General features: G+C 42.4%; 1 protein-coding gene across 1 annotated transcript in view; it reads right to left on the bottom strand.

Moving 5' to 3' along the window:
- Nucleotides 1-1,206, bottom strand: part of eif2s2 (eukaryotic translation initiation factor 2, subunit 2 beta) — a 38,979-nt gene extending 37,773 nt beyond the window's left edge. The window contains exon 1 of the mRNA XM_078554852.1: nt 1,049-1,206. Within this exon, the coding sequence (XP_078410978.1) occupies nt 1,049-1,063 (15 nt within the window). The 5' untranslated portion in view covers nt 1,064-1,206. The remainder of the gene's footprint in view (nt 1-1,048) is intronic.
- Between the last annotated feature and the right edge of the window lie 18,810 nt (nt 1,207-20,016).

Below are 20,016 nucleotides of genomic sequence, written 5' to 3'. Positions count from 1 at the left end.
GCATTCCATGTATTTTATATCTGTCTGGAAGACATGTTCAAAGTCTCTACCGTCTGCTTCTTTCCCATTAATTCCCCAGTCTCAACCTCTAAGGGACCAACATTTATTTTAGCTACCCGCTTACTCGTAGCAGTACTGTCTGTTTTTACATTTGTTGCTAGTTTACTCTCATATTCCAATTTCTCCCTTTTCTTTTAGTCATCCTTTGCAAGGTTTTAAGCGCTACAACTGATTTGAGGGGGGTGGGGGGAGAGAACAGGAGAGAAAGAACATGAGACAGGATGCATATTCCAACTATAAAAGCCTTTTAAAAAATTTATTCCCAGGATCTGGGAAATACTGAAGGGCAACACTGACAGATAAGACTCAAGTTCCTCCAAAAAGGTGATGGTGGGATGCCTCCTTGCAGAATTTGAGAGAACATTAAAAAGTTCCCTTCACTTAGGAATATTTACAATAATCTTGCGTCTTTTGTGGTTGTGTTTCTTCCAGCTACCAGATTTACTGAATTTAAATTACAGAACTTGCGCAGAGTTGGATTTGAACGCGCAATTTCTCGGGTGTCTCATCCAGAGCCAATGCCCAGACATTAATTTGGGCGAGGACAGGACTAGGTCTCACAGTGACGCCTCCTGTGGTAGGATAGCCTGTGGTACTCACCGCCTAAGCGAAATGGATGGGTTTGGGTTGGGGGTTAGGGTTGGGGGAGGGATGGAGTCCAAGAAACCAAATCCGTAGCAAAATAAAAAAGGCACTAACATCAGGATGAGGGAAGGTCAAAAAGACAATTTATAGCCGCTAAATCTTCATTCGGTGGAAAAAGACGTTGCTTGTTACCAAATAAATTAGGTAAAACAGTTCAAAAGAAACTTATCTACAGCGAGTGCGTGAGAGGGAGCGACGGGCCGGGTAGGCCTCAGACCCCCTACTCCCAGCCCGCCCTACACCGGCCGCCGGCTCACACATGCGCGGCTCCACAACTACTGGAGCCCGAGGCCTGGTCCCCATTCAATGTGAAAATTCAAACCTCACAGCAGCTCAAACAGACCTCATCTCCTGACATGGCGGCTTCCCGGGCTGTTGTAAACTCTTCCTTCGCTGGGCTTATGATATTTGGACAGGTTTAGTTTTGTTATTAATTGAAAGGCCGCTTCGTCCCGCTCACTCGCCGACTCCGCTGTCACTGCCAGAGTGCAAGCCCTGCCCACACCCTCAACTCCCGCCTCCCCTTCGCCCCTTCCCGTTACAATTGGTCAACCTAACTCCTAGTCCTCCACTCTGGTTGGTTGCCAACCCTTTCTGTCAGCTCGAAGTCACTACCCACGCTTCCCTTGACCGAGCATTGCATCATCCCACCGGCACTGCGCATGTGCAGCTCAAACATGTGCACCACGCGAGAGAGCATTAGTGCGCAAGCGCACGCAAACCCCTTGTCCTGGCTAGTAGAATGGATCAAAGACTGGTTACAGCACTCAAGGAGGGCAAGAATATGGCAAATAGAATATAGTTAAGTGTGAGGTTATCCACTTTGGTAGAAGAAACAGAATGACAGCATATTTCTTAAATGGCAAGAGGCTGGGCAGTGTTGTTGTCCAAATGGACTTAGGCGTCCTTATTTGTGAGTCACTAAAAGCTAGAGGCTGGTGCAACAATCAATTAGAAAGACAAATAGTTTGTTGGACTTCATTGCAAGGGGATTTGAGTACAAGACTAAAGATGTCGGCTGCAATTGTACAGAGCCTTGGTGAGGCAGCACCTGGAGTATTGTGTATGGTTTTGATCTCCTTATCTGAGGAAGGATATAATTGCCATGGAGGGAGCACCAGAGGTTCACCAGACTAACCCCTGGGGTGACAGGATTGTGTTAAGAGATTGAGGAGTCTGGACCTGTATTCTCTAGAGTTTCAGAGAATGAGAGGTGATCTCATTGAGACTTACAAAATTCTTACAGGGCATGACAGGGTGAATGTAGATAGGATGTTTCCCCTGGCTAGTGAGTCTAGAACCAGTGGACACAGTCTCAGAATAAGGGGCTGGCCATTTAAAACTGAGATAAGGAGGAATTTTTTTCACTCAGAGCGAACCTTTGGAATTCTCCACCCCAGAGAGAAGCTCAATCATTGAGTATGCTCAAGACAGAAATCGATAGAATTTTGGAGACTAATGACATCAAGGGATATGGAGATAGAGTGGGAAAGTTAAGGTAGATGATCAGCCATGATTTAATTGAATGACAGATCAGGCTGAATGGGCTGAATGGCCTACCCCTGTTCCTATATTCCTATGTTCCTAGGTCATTTGGCCTTTCGTGACCCTATTGGCTCTCTGCAAGAGCAACTCTTTTGGCGCTTTTCCCCTGCAGTGGCCTTGCAATTTTTTTCCTTTTAAGATAATGATCTTTTGAATATCATGATTGAATCTGCTTCCACCAGACATTGCAATCCTGGAAATACAGGACAATAGACATCCCGGGGTGACATAGTATGGGATGAGGGCCAAACGGTCAAAATACAGGACAATCCTGTGAAATATGGGACAGTTGGTCATCCTGACCACACTCTCAGGCAATGCATTCCAGATCTTAACCATTTCCTACTTAAAAAGGTTTTCCATGGTCGCCATTGCTTCTTTTGCTAAGTACCTTAAACCTGTGCCCTCTGGTTTTCACTCCTTCCACCAATCTACAATATCCAGTGCCCTCTTGATTTTGAGTGCCTCTATCAAATCTCCTCTCAACCTTCTCCAAGGAGAACAGTCCCAACTTCTCCAAATCTAAGTACATAACTGAAGTTCCTCATACCTGGAATCATTCTTGTGAATCCTTTTTGCACCCTCTCTAATGCCTGTTTGTTGCAGTCTAGACACTATGTGGCGTCATTGAGTCATAGAGTGACTGCTGTAATGGAATCGCAGCACACATGCAGACCATTTGTTCCATTGTGCCTGTGCCTACTACTTTGAGAGATTTATCCAATTATTCCTATTGCCCTAAAAGGACCATAAGACATAGGAGCAGAAGTAGGCCATTCAGCCCATTGGATCTGCTCCGCCATTCAATGAGATCATGGCTGATCTGACAACCCTCAAGTATGCTTTCCTGCCTTTTCCTCATAACCCATGAGACCCTTAGTCATTAAATATCTGTTTATCTCAGCCTTGAATATACTTTAGGACCCAGCTTCTACAGCCCTCTGCGGTAAAAAATTCCACAGATTCACTACCCTCTGAGAGAACAAATTCCTCCTCATCTCTGTCTTAAATGGGTGACCCCTTACTCTGAGATTATGCCCTCTGGTCCTAGACTCTCCCACAAGGGGAAACAACCTCTCAGCATCTACCCTGTCAAGCACCCTAAGAATCTTATATGTTTCTTCTAAACTCCAATGAGTACAGGCCCAATGTACTCAATCTCTCGTCATAAGAAAATCCCTCCATACCCGGGATCAACCCAGTGAACCTTCTCTGGACTGTGTCCAATGCCAGTATGTCTTTCCTTAGATAAGGGATCCAAAACTGTTCACAGTATTCTAGGTGTGGTCTTGTATGGTTTTAGCAAGACTTCCCTATTTTTATACTTCATTCCTTTTAAAATAAAGGCCAACATTCCATTTGCCTTCCCTATTACCTGGTGAACTTGTATGCTAACTTTTTGTGATTCACGCACAAGGACCCCCAAATCCCTCTGTGCTACAGCTTTCTGCAGTCTTTATCCATTTAAATAATATTCAGCTCTCTATTCTTCCTGCCAAAATGCATAACCTCACATTTTCCCACATCATATGCCATCTGCAGAGTTCTTGACCACTCGCATAACCTGCCTATATCCCTCTGTGTCATCCTCACCACTTGCCTTCCCACTTATTTTCGTGTCATCCACAAGCTTGGCGATAGCACATTCACTTCACTTATCCAAGTGACTAATATATATTCTAAATAATTGTGGCCCCAGCATTGATCCCTGTGGCACTCCACTAGTTACAGGTTGCCATCCTGAAATTGCCCCCCTTATCCCAACTCCCTGTCTTCTATTAGTCAGCCAATCCTCTATCCATGCTAATATGCTACACCTAACACCATGGGCTTATATCCTATTAAGTAGCCCTATGTGCGGTACCTTATTGGAAGCCTTTTGGAAATCCAAATATATTACCTCTTCTAGTTCCCCTTTATCCTGCTTGTTACATCCTCAAAGAATTCTAATAAATTTGTTAGGCATGATTTCCCCTTCATGAAGCCATGCTGACTCTGCTTGATTACATCATGTATTTCTAAATGCTTTGTTATTACATCTTTTTTAATACACTCTAACATTTTCCCAATGACAGATGTTAAGCTAATTGGCTTATGGTTACCTGTTTTCTGTCTCCCTCCCTTTTTGAATAAGGGTGTTACATTGGCAGTTTTCCAATCTTCTGGGACTTTTCTAGAACCTAAATTTCTTGAAAGATTACTACCAATGCATCCACTATCTCTGTAGCTACACCCTTTAATATTCTAGGATGCAACCCATCAGGTCCAGGGGACTTTTCAGCTTTTAGCCCCATTAGTTTCCCTAGTACTTTTTCTCTGATAGTTATTGTATTTATTTCCTTCCCCACTTTTGCCCCTTGATTATTTAGTATTTTTGGAATGCTATTAGTGTCTTCTACCGTGAAGACAGATGTAAAGTATTTATTCAATTCCTCTGCCATTTCCTGGTTCCCCATTATTGTTTCCCCAGCCTCATTCTGTAAGGGGCCTATGTTCACTTTGGCCTCACTGTTCCTTTTTATATATTTAAAGAAGCCCTTACTGTCTGTTTTTATATTACTTGCTAGATTACCCTCAAAGTTTATTTTCTCCCTCTTCATTTTTTTGGTCATCTTCTGTTGGTTTTTAAAACTTTCTCAATCCTCTGGCTTACCACTAATCTTTGCCACGCTGTCTGTTTTTTCTTTCAATTCAATACTATCTTTAACTTCCTTGGTTAACCATGGTTGGTTTATCTCCTTCCTGCAATCCTTCTTTCTCACTGGGATATATCTTTGTTGTGAGTCATGAACTATTTTCTTAAATGTCTACCATTGTTCATCAACTGTCTTTTCTGCTAAACTCCTTTCCCAGTCCAATCCAGCCAACTTTGCCCTCATTCCTTTAAAAATACAAGAGCAATATACTGCAGAACCTGGAAATATGAATAAAAACAGAAAATGGGGAGGGGAAGCCATGTTTGATGCTAGCATCACACTGAAGGTAGCAGCAATGGCAGGGGATAATGTGGCCAGCTGTCCGGTTTTGTACTGGACAGTCTGGATTTTAGCTGATCTTCCAACTTGGAAATTCTACTTTAGATTGTTCCTTGCTCTTCTCCATTACCAACATAAACCTCATGATATGATGATCACTCTTACTCAAGTGTTGTCCCACAGACACTTGATCTAAATCATTCCCCAACACCAGATCCATCAATGTCTCCTTCCTAGTTGGACCAAGAAGTCAAGGAAGTTCACCTGAACACATTTCAGAAATTCTTCCCTCCCCCTCCCTTTCCTTTACTCTAACCTTATCCCAATCGATATTTGAGTAATGAAAATCCCCCAATATCACCATTCTATGTTCTTGCATAACTCTGTGATTTTGTTCTTCTATTTCTCTCTCTATTTGAAAGCCTATAGATTACTCCCCATTGTATGGTCATTCCTTTCTTGTTTCTCAAATCTAACCAAACAGATTCCATCTTTGCTTCCTCAAAGATATCTTTTCTTTCCAAAATTACAATGTCTTCTCTAATCAGTACTACCACCCCACTTCTCCTTTTTCCTTCCCTATCTTTTCTGAACACTTTATATCCTTGAATATTAAGTGCCCAATCCTCACCATTTTAAAGCTATGTTTCTATTATAGCTATTTTATCATATTTCCATACGGCTATTTGTGCTTGTAGCTCACCAACTTTACTCACCACACTTTGTGCATTTACATACATGCATTCTAAACCTGTCCTTTTATTCCCCATAGTACTTATTAGTATGCTCCTTTCTATTATAGAATCATAGAATGGTTACAGGATGTAGGGAGGCCTTTTGACCCGTCAGCTCCATATCAACTATCTTCAAGAGCAACTCACTCTCTTTTGAAGGCCTCAGTTGAACCTGCCTCCATCACGTTCTCAGGCAGTGCATTCCAGATCCTAACCACTCACTGCATAAAAAGATTTTATTCATGTCATCATTGCTTCTTTTGCAAATCACTTTAAATCCTTTGGTCATTGATTCTTCTGCCAACAGTTTGTCCTATCTATTCTGTCCAGATCCCTCATGATCTTGAATACCTCTATAAAATCACTCCTTAATCTTCTCTTCTCCAAGGAGAACAGCCCCAGCTTCTCCAATCCGTCCACGTAACTAAAGTTCCTCATCTGCATAACCTCACCTGTGCTAATATCTTCTTATGTGATCCAGTGACAAATTTTGTGTGATCACACATCTGTGAAATGCCTTGAGACATTTTACTACATTAATGGTGCTATAGAAATGCAAGATATTGTAGGTATAGTACATGTGGTAGCCTATGAGGTCTCTCTGCATACAGCTGTCAATCAAGCCAGATCAAAGACACAGTAGAATAACTTGAATATAGGATCATTTGATGAGAAATGATTCTTATCTTGTCTCACACAACAAATACTTTATATTATATATAATTGCAAGCTCAATGCAAACTGGAGGAACAGCGCCTCATCTTCCGATTAGGCACTTTACAGCCTTCCGGACTGAATATTGAGTTCAACAATTTTAGATCATGAACTCTCTCCTCCATCCCCACCCACTTTCCGATCCCCCCTTTTCCCAATAATTTATATAGATTTTTCTTTTCCCACCTATTTCCATTATTTTTAAATGTATTTCCATCCATTGTTTTATCTCTGCCTTTTAGCCTATTTCGATCCCTTCCCCCCACCCCACCCCCACTAGGGCTATCTGTACCTTTATTATCACATTCCTTAGATAATGTCACCAGCTTCAACACCTCTTTGTCCTTTTGCCTATGACATCTTTTGGTTATCTCCACCTATCACTGGCCCTCTATCCAGCTCTACCTGTCCTACCCCCCCTAAACCAGCTTATATTTCACCTCTTTTCTATTTTTCCTTAGTTCTGTTGAAGAGTCATACAGACTCGAAACGTTAACCGTGTTCCTCTCCGCAGATGCTGTCAGACCTGCTGAGTTTTTCCAGGTATTTTTGTTTTTGAATTAATACTTTGTCTTGGCATAAATGGATTAGCCCGAGAACACATTCTCCAAACTCAGATTGATCTATAATTCGTAGCACTCAATCTGCAGTCTGTAGGTCAAAGCTTATTCATGCTTTTTGGAAAGAATTATTATTTTAGCAATCTAAAGTGAATATCCAAAATAAAATATCCACTGTTCTGCACATGCTCCATAATTTGGGAAGCTAAAGTAGAAAACTACTTCAAGCCAAACAACCCAAACCAGCTTTCCAGGCTGCATATAAAATAATAGATATGATTTTATAACTTGAGCTCTGCTCTTGTTATTCTCAGGCAATGAGTGACATAGCCAAAGTCACATGTCCTGCACAAACCACTGCAGTTTATGTGATAATCGTGTTCCCACAATAGTAGTGGTAGGGAATTTTAATATGTTGAAATCAGAATAATGCTGAGGATGAAGAGGGGAGAAGCCTCAGCCTACTCCCCAAGCCCCCACTATGAGTGGGAAGCTATGTTACTGGGCATAAGACAGTTGGATGCCAAAGCTGTGCAAAAATTGGCATATAGTCCCACCTGCTCCATGAAAACAAGGTACCATCTCACTGTCCCTGGCATTTTTTGGGGTTATTGCTAGAGGGTGGGTCAGTACATTGTTGGACATATATTGGGGAGGCAGTGGTGTAGTGGTAAAGTCACTAACTAGTAATCCAGAGGCCCAAACTAATACTCAGAGGAATGGGTACAAATCCCACCATGGTTTGTGGAATTTAAATTCAATTGGAAGATGCACTGAGGGTGGCAATGGCACAGAATGTGCTCTGGGTTGGAGACTTTAAAGTCCATTACCAAGAGTGGCTTGGTAGCTTGACTACTGGCCAAATACTAAAGGAAGTAGCTGCTAGACTGGGTCTGCGGCAGTGGTGAGGGAAACATCAAGAGGGAAAAACTTACTTGAATTCGTCCTTACCAGTTTACCTGTAGTGGGTGCATCTGTCCTTGAGAGTATTGTTAGGAGTGACCACCACTGGGTCCTTGTGGAGACAAAGTCCCATCTTCACATTAAGGAAACCCTACATCGTGTTGTGTGGCACTACCATCGGGATAGATTTTGAACAGATCTAGAAGCTCAAAGCCGGGCATCTATGAGGCGCTGTGGGCCATCAGCGGCAGCAGAATTGTATTCAACCACAATCTATAACCTCATAGCCCAGCATATCCCCACCTAGCACAAAGGAAGATGGTGGTGGTTGTTGGAGATCAATCATCTCAATTCCATAACATCACTGCACCACCTAGCACAAAGGAAGATGGTGGTGGTTGTTGGAGATCAATCATCTCAGTTCCAGAACATCACTGCAGGAGTTCCTCAGGGTAGTGTCCTAGGCCCAACCATCTTCAGCTGCTTCATCAATGACTTTCCTTCCATCATAATGTTCGCTGATGATTACACAATGTTCAGCACCATTCACGACTCCTCAGATACTGATACAGTCCATGTCCAAATGCAGCAAGAGTTGGACAATATCCAAGCTTAGGCTGACAAGCAGTAAGTAACATTCGTACCACACAAGTGTCAGGCAATGACCATCTCCAATAAGAGAGAATCTAACCATCGCACCTTGATATTCAATGGCATTACCATTGCTGAATCCCCCACTATCAACATCCTTGGGGTTACTAGTGATCAGAAACTGAGCTGGACTAGCCATATAAATACTGTGGCTACAAGAGAAGGTCAGAGGCTAGGATTCCTCTGGCAAGAAACTCACCTCCTGACTTCCCAAAACCTGGCTTCTCCAAGGCACAAGTCATGAGTGTGATGGAATACCCTCCACTTGCCTGGATGAATGCAGCTCCAACAACACTCAAGAAGTTGGACAACATCCAGGATAAAGCAGCCCGCTTGATTGGCACCCCATCCACAAACATTCATTCCCTCCACCACCAACTCACAGTGTGTACCATCTACAAGGTCCACAGCAGGAACTCACCAAGGCCCCTTAAGCAGCACCTTCTAAACACATGACTGCTACCATCTGGAAAGACAAGGGCAGCAGACACAAAAGAACACCACCACCTGCAAGTTCACCTCCAAGCCATACACCATCCTGACTTGGAAATATATCACCGTTCCTTCACTGCCGCTGGGTCAAAATCTTGGAACTCCCTCCCTAACCTCCCTAACAGGACTGTGGGCGTACATACATCACATGGACTGCAGTGGTTCAAGAAGGCAGCTCACCACCGCCTTCTTAAGGGCAATTAGGGTAGGCAATAAATGCTGACCTAGCCAGCGATGCCCATATCCCATGAATGAATTTTTTAAAAACTTGACCATTACAATCAAGCCAGGGGATCAACCCTGGTTCAATGAAGAGAACAGGAGGGCATGCCAGGAGAAGCACTAGGCATAACTAAAAATGAGGTGTCAACCTGGTGAAGCTACAACTCAGGGCATGCCAAACAGCAGACGTAGCATGCAATAGACAGGGCTAATCTCACAACCAACTGATCAGTTCTAAGCTCTGCAGTCCTGCCACATCCAGTCATGAATAGTGGTGGACAATTAAACAGCTGGCTAGAGGAAGAGGCTGCACAAATATCCCCATCCTCAATGATGGGGGAGTCCAGCACATTGGTACACAAGACAAGGCTGAAGTATTTGCAACAAGCTTCAGCCAGAAGTGCCGAATGGACGATTCATCTTGGCCTCCTCCTGAGATCCCCAGCATAAAAGATGCCAGTCTTCAGTCAATTTGATATCAAGAAACGGGCGAAGGCACTGGATACTGCAAAGGCTATGGGCCTTGACAATATTCCGGCAATAGTACCTAAGGTATGTGCTCCAGAACTTGCCGTGGCCCTAGCCAAGCTGTTCCAGTACAGTTACAACACTGGCATCTACCCAGCAAAGTGGAAAATCGTCCAGGTACGTCCTGCCACAAAAAGCAGGACAAATCCAACCCGGCCAATTACCGCTCCATCAGTCTACTCTTGATCATCAGTAGAGTGATGGAAAGTGTCATTATCAGTGCTATCAAATGGCACTTACTCAGCAATAACCTGCTCATTGAAATTTAGTTTGGGTTCTGCCAGGGCCATCAGCTCCTGACCTCAATAAAGCCTTGGTCCAAACATGGAAAAAAGAGGTGAGGTGAGAGTGCCTTTGAGATCAAAGCCACATTTGACCGGGTGTGGCATCAAGGAGCCCTGGAAAAACGGAAGTCAGTGGGAATCAGGGGGAAAAACTCTCCACTATTTGGATTCATATTTAGCACAAAGGAAGTGGTTGTGGTTGTTGGAGGTCAATCATTTCAGTCCCAGAATATCGCTGCATGAGTTCTTCAGTGTAGTGTCCTAGACAATGACCTCCCCTTCACCATAAGGACAGAAATGGGGATGTTCGCTGATGATTGCACAATGTTAAGCACCATTCACCACTCCTCAGATACTGAAGCTGTCTGTGCCCATATGCAGCAAGAGTTATACAGTATTCAGGCTTGGGCTGGTAAGTGGCAAGTAACATTTGTGCCACACAAGTGCCAGGCAATGGCCATCTCCAACAAAAGAGAATCTAGCCATTTTCCCTGAATATACAATGACATTACCATCGCTGAATCCCCCACTATCAACATCCAGGGGGTTACCATTGACCAGAAACTGAACTGGGCTAGCCATATAAATACTGTAGCTATAAGAATATGGCAAAGGCTGGGAATTCTGTGGCGAGCAACTCACATCCTGACACTCCGAAGACTGTCCACCATCTACAAAGCACAAGTCAGGAGTGTGACGGAATACTCTCCACTTGCCTGGATGAATGCAACTCCATCAATACTCATGAAGCTCAACACCGTTTAGGACAAAGCAGCCCGCTTGATTGGCATTTCATCCACATTCACTCCCTCCACCACCAACACACAGTGGCAGCAGTATGTACCATCTATAGGATGCACTGCAGCAACTCACCAAGGTTCCTTCAACAGCATCTTCCAAACCCGTGACCTCTACCACCTAGAAGGACAGGGGCAGCAGATGCATGGGAATACCACTACCTTCAAGTTCCTCTCCAAGCTACACACCATCCTGACTTGGAACTATATTGTCGTTGCTTCACTGTCGCTGGATCAAAAATCCTGGAACTCCCTTCCTAACAGCACTGTGGTGTTCGTACAACACATGGACTGCATCGGTTCAAGAAGGTGGCTCACCACCACCTTCTCAAGGGCAATTAGGGATGGGCAATAAATGCTGGCCTAGCCAGCAACTCCCACATCTTATGAACCAATAAATAAAATAAAAGTCCAGCTGTGGCTCTGACTGTGATCAGACTCAATAACACACTACTGGAAGCAGCCAGCAAATCCTGCTACCTTCGATCTGCAGTGGCAGACAATCTGTCTCTAGATGAAGAGCTCAGCACATGCATTAGAAAGGCAGCCACCAACTTTAGCCAACTAACAAAACAGGCATGGAAAAACTGATCTGCAGGAACACGATACTTATTACAAGGCCTATATCCTCAGCATATTGCTGTGTGGCAGCGAAGCTTGGACAACTTACACCAACCAAGAGAAAAAGCTCAGTAACTTCCATCTTCGGTATATATAATGCATCTTAAGCATCATATGAATTGACAAAGTCACCAATGAAGCAGCCCTTTATAGGGAAATCATGCTGAGCATGCTTGCACTAATCAAGCAAAGGCAGCTTCACTGGCTTGGGCATGTGCACAGGATAGGAATTGGCTGCATCCCCAAGGATATGCTATATGGGGAGGTAGTCTGTGTCAAGAGACCAGCAGCATACCCAAAGTCCAATTCAAGAACTGTTTACCATACGCTCCCTCCCCCCCACAAAGGAAAGTCGATCAGCAGCCAACTCACCGGAAAGATACCTGCCACGTAGCCGTAACATGCTGCTGGCGGGCTAAGCTAGGTGAGAGTGGGACTTCTGCCCCTCAGTGGGGGGATGTCCCAGTCTACTGCATTCATTGCTCCCAATGCAGTTTCCTCTACATTGGAGAGACCAAACGCAGACTGGGTGACCGCTTTGCAGAACACCTTCGGTCTGTCCGCAAGCATGACCCAGACCTCCCTGTCGCTTGCCATTTCAACACTCCACCCTGCTCTCATGCCCACATGTCCGTCCTTGGCCTGCTGCATTGTTCCAGTGAAGCTCAACACAAACTGGGGGAACAGCACCTCATCTTCCGACTAGGCACTTTACAGCCTTCCGGACTGAATATTGAGTTCAACAATTTTAGATCATGAACTCTCTCCTCCATCCCCACCCCCTTTCCGATCCCCCCCATTTTTTTTCCCAATAATTTATATATATTTTTCTTTCCCCACCTATTTCCATTATTTTTAAATGTATTTCCATCCATTGTTTTATCTCTACCTTTTAGCCTATTTCGATCCCTTCCCTTCATCCCACCCCACCCCAACTAGGGCTATCTGTACCTTGCTTGTCCTGCTTTCTACCCTTAATTAGCACATTCCTTAGATAATATCACCACCTTCAACACCTCTTTGTCCTTTTGTCTGTGACATCTTTTGGTTATCTCCACCTATTACTGGCCCTCTATCCAGCTCTACCCGCCCCCCACCCCCCCCAAGCTTAAACCAGCTTATATTTCACCTCTTTTTTACTTAGTTCTGTTGAAGAGTCATATGGACTCGAAACGTTAACTGTGTTCCTCTCCGCAGATGCTGCCAGACCTGCTGAGTTTTTCCAGGTATTCTTATTTTTGTTTTGGATAGGTTGGGGTTATTTTCCTTAGAACAAAGAAGGCTGAGAGGTGACTTGATTGAGGTGTACAAAATTATGAGGGGAATAGATAGAGTGGACAGGATAAAATTGTTGCCCTTGGTGGAGAATTCTAGAACCAGGGGACATAGATTCAAGATAAGTGGCAGAAGGTGTCAGGGGGACATGAGGAAGAACTTTTTTACACAGAGGGTAGTGGGTGTCTGGAATTCACTGCCCAAGTTGGTGGTAGAGGCAGAAACTCTAAACTCTTTTAAAAAGTGCCTGGATCTGCACCTTAAGTGCTGTAAGCTGCAGGGCTATGGGCTGGGTGCAGGAAGGTGGGATTAAAAAGGGCACCTGGGTGTCCTCAGGCTGGCATGGACAAGATGGGCCGAATGGCCTCCTTCTGTGCTGTAACTTTTCTATGGTTCTATTATCCATGAGCACATTGAATGGCAGAGTAGGCTCGACGGGCTGGAAAGTCTACTCCTGCTCCTAGTTCTTATTTAACTCCAAAGCAGTAGAAAATACCTCTAAAGTAGTGGAAATCACTTCCAAAGCAGTGAATGCACACTCTCAGGTAACAAAGTAGATGTAGGATCTCTGCGTTTAAAGTATTTCTTGTCTGTCATTGTTTATCCCCCTCAAATCTCATTATCATCTCACCTGGATATCCCTGGCGAATACCACGAAGCCTGGGAAACCCATGCGCCTACAGTTAAAGTTCAACCTATGTTGAAACATCTTTTAATAGGCACTTTATGTATTACAGTTGCCAACTTACTTGTCTCACAGGGCAACAGATGTGTAGCAGATTGTGCTCAGGTTAAAGGTGGAATTTGGTGGGTGACATGCCAGCACCTCGAGTCCTTTTTACCATCCATTTGCTTACAAACCCAATCACTTGTTGCAGTTAAAATTTCCCTGCAATCCCCTCATTATCTCTGTGGAAATAAATAATATCTAACTAGTCTCTGAACAGTCCTTTGCCAAAATAGAACTTAAAGCAGGAACAGTAAATTACTGCAGATTTAAGGTTGAAATGCTCTAAGTAATAACCAAGGATCTAGACCCTATCTCTAAAGGATGTATAATGCTGAATCCAACCAGTACACAGCGGAGAATTCCATCATCAAATTTGAAATTTTATTATTTTCATTATGTTTTCAATGTGAATAATCTCATATCACAGAGTTAAAAAATAATTCTTAAAGCAAAATTTTGCATCTATTCATCAAGGGGCATGATAACATCATTTAAATCTCATCCCATATTGACATGAAAATAAACAGCCCACAACACCCATCCCATAATTCAGCTGCACTCAATTAAGCCCTGCTTTCTGCCAATCTCCGCTATCACCCCCTCCATACTTTCCAATTATCATGCAATACACTTCTGGACACCAGAAGGATTTGTTTGTGAGCTTGAATCACGCAAGGTCTTAAATTTACTCGTTTCTCCGATGGGTGGTTCCTGGGATACGTGGAAATAAATTGTTTTGGAGGGAAAAATAAGTGCATTAAAAATCCAGAAGTTTCATAGAAAATGCCCTCCTTTAATTTAATTTGGCTAGGTACTGAATACAAATAAGCTCATCAGTTATATTCCACGACATAAATATGTACGAAAACGGCAGCTGTTCTGCAGAAATCGCCTGACTCTTAATTCTAAAAGCCCTTTGGTCTAAGAAGACTTACTGATATTTAACCATTTTTTTGCTGAACGCCCATAATTCTCTTATCCGTATATGAAAGATTAAGGAAAATATCATTGTACCAATAATATTGCGTCTCTTAAACAGGCTATCTGTTGCAATCCGAATACATACTGCCACATAAGTAATGAGGTCCAAATGCTTAAAGTTATCGACTATTCCAACATAAAAATGCCCAGGGTGATGTACTTCCTTTCGTCTATGATAATCAACCTTATTTCTTTTAATGCACTCAACCGGATATTTCAAGTCATATAAACCTGCAATCATTTAAACAAACCAAAAGTCTCGTTATTTATAATAGATTGTTAGAGAATTATATTTGCCTTTTGGCTGACAATGTTTTGTTCTATCACAGTCTATTAAAGTTGTAAGCAATCCCTAGTGCCACTTGCCCGTTGGTTGCATCTTTCTCCATGGGGTTGAAGTTAATGTTTAGTCCCTATGGATTGTGCTATAAGGTACAAGGGTCACAAGGTGCAGATGGAAAGTAAGAAAGCCGAGAATTAAAACCATTTTTGTTTTAAATGAGTGCCTTTAAGATGAACTTCAGGAATTAATTAGTTAAAACAGGCTTCAAGTACCTCCCAAGAGATTTGAAAATTCCATGGCATTTTTATCTTTTAACTCAGTGACTGAGTTTTGACCCCGCCCCCTGCACCACCCTCAAACCCCAACAAAAAGAAAACCTTCAGCTCAAAGGTTGTGATTCTTGTCTAGCTCTTAGGGAAGGCACTATTGAGCAACTAACTTTGGAATCGTTGGGGGAAAATTCATAGGGCTCTTGGTGCTGAACCTCAAAATTTATTTTCCACTTTCTTGTTTCTCTGACTTGGCAGGATCATTTGTTCATTGCTCAGGTGACCTTTTCATCTCAATGCACAAACAAACAAATCATGTTTTGCAGGACACCTTTTATAATGTCACTTGCAGTAAATAGGCAAAAAGTAAATGTCAGGCAAGCAGCTTTTTCAGAAATTCTGGGCTCCTTTAAATCGAACCAATTTTAAAAGTGCTGGTTTTCAGCGAATGCTAACATCGGAATAGGAGGAGGCTGTTCAGCCCCTCAATCATGGCTGACATTTACTTTAATTCCATTTACCAACTTTTGTTCCATATCCCTTGATGACCTTACCTTACAGTCTGGAAAATTCCAATTGAGCCCAATATTCACAGCCTTTTGGGGAGAGAATTCCATGGGGAAGCAGTGGTGTACTGGTATTGTGACTGGACTGGTAATCTAGAAACTCAGGAGTAAAGCTTTGAGGGTTTGAATCCCACCATGGCAGGTGGTGGAATTTGAATTCAATGAAAAAAAAAAATCTGGAATTGAAAGTCTAATGATGACCGTGAAACCATTGTCGATTGGTTTTAAAAAAAACATCTGGTTCACTAATGCCCTTTAGGGAAGGAAATCTGCTGACCTACATATGACTCCAGACCCACAGCAATGTGGTTAACTTGTAAAATGCCCTCTGAAGATGGGCAATTAATGCTAGCCAGAGCCACCCAAATCCTGTGATCAAATTTAAAAAAAAATTCCACTATCCTTTGTCTGAAAAGCTATTTCCTGATTTCCCTCCAAAGTAGCCTAGCTCTAATTTTAAGATTGTGTCCCTTTATTTGGGATTCCCCCACCCAAGGAAATAGTTTTGGTGTGTCTATCCTATTGAATCCTTTTAACATTTTAAATATAACAATCTTCTACACTCAAGCCAACCTGTTCTCATATTTGAAGCTTCCAGGCCCTGGTAATTCTACGCTGCAACCCCTCCGATGGTGGGTTGATTCCCTCATTTGATGCAGAAGGAAGATTTTCATTTTAGCTCTTCACTATCAACAAAATTTTGATCCCATCTTCGCAATGCATCACTGTGGGAAGGTGCCATGGAAATGGTTAGGCAATTCCTTATGGTGTGTGAGACCAAGAGAGAGAGAAAAAAGATTCAGGAAAGGCCATTCTGGTATAGTCTTTGGAGCACTAAGTAGCCTAGCTCTAATTTTAAGATTGTGCCCTCTATTTGGGATTCCCCACCAGAGGAAATAGTTTTGGTGTATCTACCCTATTGAATCCTCTTAACATTTTAAATGCCTTAATACTGGCTCTGAGCTCACTTGGTGTGTGAGTTCAGATGAACAGGACGTGTTGCTTTTATTCACTTTTCCTCCTAAATGCAAATCTGAGCATTCTTTTGTACCACCTCCCCGCCCCACATAGCCATTCCTTGAGTAAGACTGTGTATTTGTGCAATAGTGAGCATTTGGATACTATTTGGCATAAAGGGAATCACAACAAAGCTCTACCCTGTTCCCACACACAATTAAAAGTGGTAAATTGACAAGAAAGGGAGAACTTGCACCTATCACAAGATTTTTTGGATCCTATCACAAGCTCAGGACATACCAGAAGTTCTGTACAGCCAATGAGGTAATTTTTTAAAGTGTTGTCACTGCTATAATGTAGGAAGTACGGCAACTAATTTATAAATAACCAAATAACCTATTTTAATGATGTTACTCAAAGGATAAATATTGACCAGGTCATTGGGGAGAACTCCCATGCTCTTCTATAAAATAATGGCTTTTCTTTGAAATAATGCCTTGGGGTCTTTTACATTCACCTGAGAGAACAGGCAGAATATATGTTTAAAGTTTTAACTGAAAGATGTCACCTCTGATAGTGCAGCACTCCCTCAGGACTGCACTGGAGTATCAGAGAATCCTACAGCACAAAAGGAGGCTCCAAGGAAAACAATACCAGTTTCTCCAACCTAACCTTGTAGCTAAAATCCTTCATCCCTGGAACCATTCTAATAAATCTCCTCTGCACCTTCTCAAGGACCCCCACAACTTTCCTAAAGTGTGGTGACCAGAACTGTAGCTGTGGCCTAAACAGAGCTTTGTAAAGGTTCATTATAACTTCCCTGTTTTTGCATTTAATGTCTCCATTTATGAAGCCCAAGGTCCCATATATGTTGCCAACTAGCCTCTCAATTGTCTGCCACCTTCAGAGATCCATGCATGTGAATGCCCAGGGTCCTCTGTCCCTATACACTCTTTAGAACAGTCTTTGTTACTGCTCCCTTTCCTGGCTTTTGTCCTCAACCCCCTGGAGTGGAATTTGAACCCTCAATCTTCTGGCTTGAGAGTGCTACAACTGAACTGCGCTTTGCACAGCTATTTTGTTCTTCAAAAATAATTTGAACGTCAGTGGCCTTTACAAACCCCCAAAATGCCCTCAAAATCCCCACATTTTACTGTTTTTGTTCTGCAACCTGATTTAAGATAAGTATTTTTTTGTTTGTTTTTACCCAACAAAGGGAACAGGTTGTTTGGCAAAAATGAACTTCCATGAAACAAGTTTATATATATATATGTGTGCGTGTATCTATATATACACACACATATATATATATATATTACATATATATATTTTAAAAAGCCATTAAGCTGTGGGTTCCTGCACTGCAGTTTGCAAACAGCAGAATTTAGAAGGCTGACTTTTTGCCAAATATTCCAAGCAGATTGACGGCTGCCATTTTTTTTTACTGCAGTTCCAAAGTCATCTCCAGTTTATCCCTGTTCCCCAGGCACCATACTGGATTTTGACAAACATGACAGGATTACTGTCTAGATTATCACTTTGGCTGATAGGAGGCAGAGAGGTGGAATCAACTGTTGCAAAATGATCCCCGCACAAAAAATGACTTTATAATCTACATAATCTACCTCACAGTGATACAATACATTCATTTTTTTACATTAAATTTAAAAAGGTCTTTTCTTTTTTGACTATTTCTTGTTTAAACAGTGAGTGCCCATTGCGAATTTTCCTCAGGAAAACTGGTTGAACAGTTAAATATGCTGGGAGTGAGAATGGAGCTGAATTCACAGGTATTACTGTCCTGACAGGTTAATGACTGATGGTAATTTAGCTTCTGCAAACTATCGGGGTCCTGGTTAACTCAAGGTTAATGACTAAATTGGGTCTGTCTGGGCAATTCATCAACTTCCATCAGCCTCGGTGTCACCATGGTTCATCAAACAGAGAGCAAAAGAGTGTCCTGATCTAAATGTTAACCATGTTTCCATTAACGTTAAAGGAGAAAGATTCCTGTTTTAATCAGGAACAGGAGAATGTTTATTTTTCTTATATAGTTTGCAATTGGCTACAAAATCACATTCTCAGAAATCATGTGTTCCAGACCCGCACAATCCTGGGAATGACGGAAAAACATTAAGGCTCTGTTTTTTGTTAAAAGATGAATTTCACCGCCAAACTGTGCAACACTGACTGAAGGCTTCCCGAGAGAATTAAAAAGACTGTTTTATAAAGTATTACTTGAAAGAAACAATAGTTCTTGTGCAATGTATGCCACCACTTTTGCAAAGTGCTGCAGTTTTCGCTAAGGGGAAGCAAGTAATCCCTAAACAAGTAATTCACAATTTTAGGTCTTTCAGCAGAGCTTCATAACTCTACTGAATACTTAAGCTAAATGTGGCTTTGGATAACAGAATAAAATCTGTTGATACTGAGAGTCAGGCATGGAAGCTGAAAATACTGGAGATGTAGAGTAGATCTGTCATCATGTGAGACAGAAGACAGGCCACAAATTCAAGTGAGATTCTATCAATGATAATCCCCTACCTGACTGACCACACAGTCAGATAATCCACTACCTCACTCTGACTACATTTCAGATTGGTAACCAACAGTATGGCAGGATACTTATCCCCTGATGAACAGGAAAACACTGGGATGGAGGCAGATTGGTCAGCATGCCAGGTTAGCAAAAGCTTGTTTTTCACTCAGCTTTGCAGAGCTGGGTGAGAGGGTTAATCTGCTCTGCTAGAAACAAGCTGTATAATATTGCCCAAATCTGCCACCTGGAAGGAGAAGGGCAGCACGTACATGGGAACACCATCACCTCCAGTTTTCCCTCTATTTCACACACTACCCTAAAAATATACCACTGTTCCTTCATTGTCACTGGGTAAGAAACCTGCAGGTCCCCTTCTAACAAAACTGTGGGAGTACATTGACTGCAGCGGTTCAAAAAGACAGCTCACTACCACCTTCTCAAGGTCAGGGATGTGCAATAAATGATGGCTTTACCAGTGACTGTAATGACCCATGAATTAATTAAGAAAAGCTTTCTTCAGTACTGTTCCTATGACAGGGACCTCCTGCCAAACCATAGTGTGCAAATTGAATTTGTCAGTCTCAGAAGTAATTTTCATTTTGGTTATAGTCTCATCCATAGATTTTGCCTTTTGGGGCTAAAAATTTAATCAAGTGATGTGCGATTACCCCATGCATAGTCAGAT

The sequence above is a fragment of the Cetorhinus maximus genome, chromosome 13, assembly GCF_964194155.1.
Source record: "Cetorhinus maximus chromosome 13, sCetMax3.hap1.1, whole genome shotgun sequence".
In the NCBI taxonomy this organism is placed as follows: Eukaryota; Metazoa; Chordata; class Chondrichthyes; order Lamniformes; family Cetorhinidae; genus Cetorhinus; species Cetorhinus maximus.
The sequence above is the reverse complement of the archived record's forward strand: the minus strand, read 5'-3'. Positions and strand labels throughout refer to the sequence as shown.